At 42.4% G+C, this 3,853-nt stretch overlaps 1 protein-coding gene across 1 annotated transcript in view; it reads left to right on the top strand.

Moving 5' to 3' along the window:
* Window positions 1–3,853, top strand: part of Pigu (phosphatidylinositol glycan anchor biosynthesis, class U) — a 99,827-nt gene that overhangs the window by 21,627 nt on the left and 74,347 nt on the right. The window contains exon 2 of the mRNA XM_013011075.1: window positions 3,274–3,338. Within this exon, the coding sequence (XP_012866529.1) occupies window positions 3,274–3,338 (65 nt within the window). The remainder of the gene's footprint in view (window positions 1–3,273; window positions 3,339–3,853) is intronic.

Raw genomic sequence — 3,853 nt, 5'->3', positions numbered from 1 at the left:
TCTGGGCCTGGGCGCTGTCCCTCAGCTCTTCAGCTCAAAGCTAGCACTCTACCACTTGAGCCACAGAGCCACTTCCAGCTTTTTTCTTTTTGCTTATGGGGTGCTGAGGAATCGAATCGAACCCAGGGCCTCATGCATGAAAGGCAAGCGCTCTACCACTGAGCCACCTTCCCAGCCCCTACTTTTTTTAAAAATCACTGTCTGGGCACTGTCCTTGAGCTTCTTTTGTGCTCAAGGCTACCACTTGAGCCACAGTACCACTTCCAGCTTTTTTGAGTAGTTTATTAGAGATAAGAGTCTTGGGCTGGGAAGGTGGCTCAGTGGTAGAGTGCTTGCCTTGCATGCATGAGGCCCTGGGTTCAATTCCTCAGCACCATATAAGCAGAAAAAGCCAGAAGTGGCACTGTGGCTCAAGTGGTAGAGTGCTCGCCTTGAGCTGAAGAGCTCAGGGGCAGTGCCCAGGCCCAGAGTTCAAGCCCAAAACTGGCAAAAAAAAAAAAAGAGTCTTTTGGGGACTTTCCTGCCCACGCTGGCTTTGAACCGTGATCCTGAGATCTCAGCCTCCTGAGTAGCTAGGATTACAGGCCTGAGTCACCAACACCTGGCAAGAAAAATACTTTTAAAACATTATACATACAAATTCACGTATAATAAGTGTAGACGGAGCTCAGTAAATTTTTATGAGCCATGTAACCCAGTAGCCAGCATATAGATCAAGAAACAACATTTTTACCCTGTCCGGAAATTTCATTTTTATCCTGGAAGTTCAAATGCTTGAGGTTTTTTGTTTGTTTTGTTTTTTGGTTGGTTGTGGGGCTTGAACCTAGTGCCTAGGTGCTGTCCCTGAGCTCTTTTTGATCAAGGCTAGTGCCACAGTTCCACTTCCAGTTTTCTGGTGGTTAATTGGCGTTAATTGGAGTTAAGAGTCTCATAGACTTTCCTGCGTGGGCTGGCTTCAAACCATAGCCCTCAGATCTCAGTCTCCTGAGTCGCTAGGATTACAGGCCTGACCCACTGGCACTGGGCTAAGTGCTTGAGTTTTGATGTTATACCATAAGCATTTTGGAATGGAGAATGACACAATGAATGGACATTTTATTAATAAAGTTCCTAAAAATACTTAGTAAATATCACGGAGTATGGTAAACCTATTTATATAACATTTCTCAGTCCTCACATTAATTCCTATGTGGTAGATAGTAGTTTTTTCCCCATTTTGCAAACAATGAAACTGAGATTTAGAGTGGTCATTTGCCCAAGTTTCTCAGCTGGCGAATGGTAATAAAGATGCTCATAATTTATGTGTGAAAGTTTAACTTGGGTTTGAAATTTTTGCATGTAATAGTTTGTTGAGTTTAGTTGAGGCCACTTGGTTCCTGCTTTCTTCTGGATACCAGAATATTGAAAGCACTGTAGATCCTTCTCCATTGTACTCTTAGTACTCTTTATATACCATACCTCTGTTAAGAATACTTCTCACTTCATTGGATACATGGCTTGAGTTGTAGAGGGATTGCCTGGTAAGTGTGAGGTCCTCAGTTCAAACGCTAATATCATATGTGTGTATGTGTGTGTGTGTGTGTACGCGTGAGCTCATGTGCATGCACTGATCTTGGGGCTTGAAATAAGGGTTTAGGTGCTGTGCTGTTCTTGAGCTTTTTGCTCAAGGGTAGCTCTCTTAACACTTGAGCCACAGCTCCACTTCTGGCTTTTTTTTTTTTTTGGTGGTTAATTGGAGATAAGAATCTCAAGATTTTTTTTGCCTGTGCTGGCTTTGAACCATGATCTTAGATCTCAACCTTTTGAGTAGCTGGGATTGCAGGCATAAGCTACCAGTGTTGGGCTTTTTGTGTGGCTTTTAATTCTCTTAGTTTCTTTTGTCCCCATCTGTTCTGCTATTCATCTTGATATTTATGTGCTGAAGAATCCAAACTATGAATGATCTGTATTGTCTCTCATAGTTTAGATTCACGGTACAATGCATAGTTCCTGAAAATTGGTAACTGGATTCTGAGACTGGATACTAGGAATATTTTGCCATGTTAGTTTTTTTTCTTTTCTTTTTTTTTTTGTTGGTTATGGGGCCTGAACTCAGCTCTTCAGCTCAAGGCTAGTGCCCTACCACTTGAGCCACAGCACCACTTCTGCCTTTTTCTGTTTATGTGGTGCTGGGAATTGAACCTAGGGTCTCACACATGCGGGGCAAGCACTCTACCACTGAGTCACCTTCTCAGCTCCTTTTTTTTTCTTTGTGTTGGTCTTGGGACTTGAACTCAGACCTGGGTGCTGTCCCTGACCTTTTTGCTCAAGTCTAGTGCTGTACCACTCGAGCCATAGCTCCACTTCTGGTTCTTTTGGAAGTTTAGTGGAGATAAAAGTCTCACAATTGAGCATGTTGGTGGCTCACACACCTGTAAACCTAGGTACTCAGGAAATTGAGATCTAAGGATCACAGTTTGAAGTCAGTCCAGGGAGGAAAGTCTGTGAGACTTTTTTTTTGGGGGGGGGGAGTCCAGTTGTGGGCCTGAACTCTGGGCCTGAGTGCTGTCCCTCAGCTCTTCAGCTAAAAGTGAGCTCTCGACCACTTGAGCCAAAGCACCACTTCTGGTTTTCTGGTGGTTAATTGGAGATAAGAGTCTCACTGACTTTTCCTGCCTGGAATGGCTTTGGGTTTTTTTTTTTGTTTTTTGTTTGTTTTTTTTTGGTCCGGTCATGAGGCTTGAACTCTGGGCCTGGACGCTGTCCCTCAGCTCTTCAGCTCAAGGCTAGAGCTCTACCACTTGAGCCACAGCGCCACTTCCGGCTTTTTTCTTTCTGCTTATATGGTGCTGAGGAATCGAACCCAGGGCCTCATGCATGCAAGGCAAGCACTCTACCACTGAGCTACCTTCCCAGCCCCTGGAATGGCTTTGAATCAAGATCCTCAGATCTTAGCCTCCTGAGTAGCTAGGATTACAGGCATGAGCCTTAAGTACGTACATACACACACTCTCTCTCTCTCTCTCTCTCTTACTTCCTGGGGATGAGGTAAAAGGATTAGATAAATTCTTTTCTTTTTTTTTTTTGTCGGTCGTGGGGCTTGAACTCTGTGCCTGGGCGCTGTCCCTGCGCTCTTCAGCTCAAGGCAAGCGCTCTACAGCCTGAGCTACAGTGCCACTTCCAGGATTAGATAAATTCTAATACCCCTTCTTGGTCCTGAGTGTAACATATTAATTCATGATCCTTTGTTGATATCTCTGAAATCTGAGTGAACTTGGATGTCTTACTTTTCAGTGGTTGAAGGCCTTTCACTGTTGGACTTGGGAGTGTCTCCGTATTCTGGAGCAGTATTTCATGAAGTAAGTGTTCTTATTTTCTTTTCAGTGCACTAAGAGTAGTTTGCAGTCATGCATGCCAAAGCCTAGCCACTGTTTTATACAAACATTTAAAAAGATCTATTTTTGAAAATCCTATTTGGAAATGGCCCCTTTTTTAGACATCTTTATAAAAAGGAAGTTTCAAAATTTCAATGGAAATGATCCAGATTAGGATTTTAACTTGACTTTTGTAGAAATGCCTATTTTTAATGGCAAATAAGTTACAAACAGTTCCCAATCCATGCACAGATTGTATGCTAAGCAGCCTGAAATTGGTTCTTTGAAACATGCTCTTCCATGAAAACTGAAGTAATGTTGGTTTCTTAGAAAGCCCACCAAGTTTATTTAACCCATAAAATTATCTAAGCTTAGTAAAACCACTCAATTAGTAAAAGCATTCTTAAAACAGTCCTAATCATCTGTTGCTTGTGTAACTACAACATTCCTGACAAATTCTTTATAGTTATAGTTCAGTCTTTTTTTGTAAACTAAATTTG

The sequence above is a fragment of the Dipodomys ordii genome, unplaced genomic scaffold (genome assembly GCF_000151885.1).
Source record: "Dipodomys ordii isolate 6190 unplaced genomic scaffold, Dord_2.0 Scaffold13, whole genome shotgun sequence".
Lineage (NCBI taxonomy): Eukaryota > Metazoa > Chordata > Mammalia > Rodentia > Heteromyidae > Dipodomys > Dipodomys ordii.
Note: the sequence above shows the minus strand (reverse complement) of the source record. Positions and strands in the feature narration are given on the sequence as shown.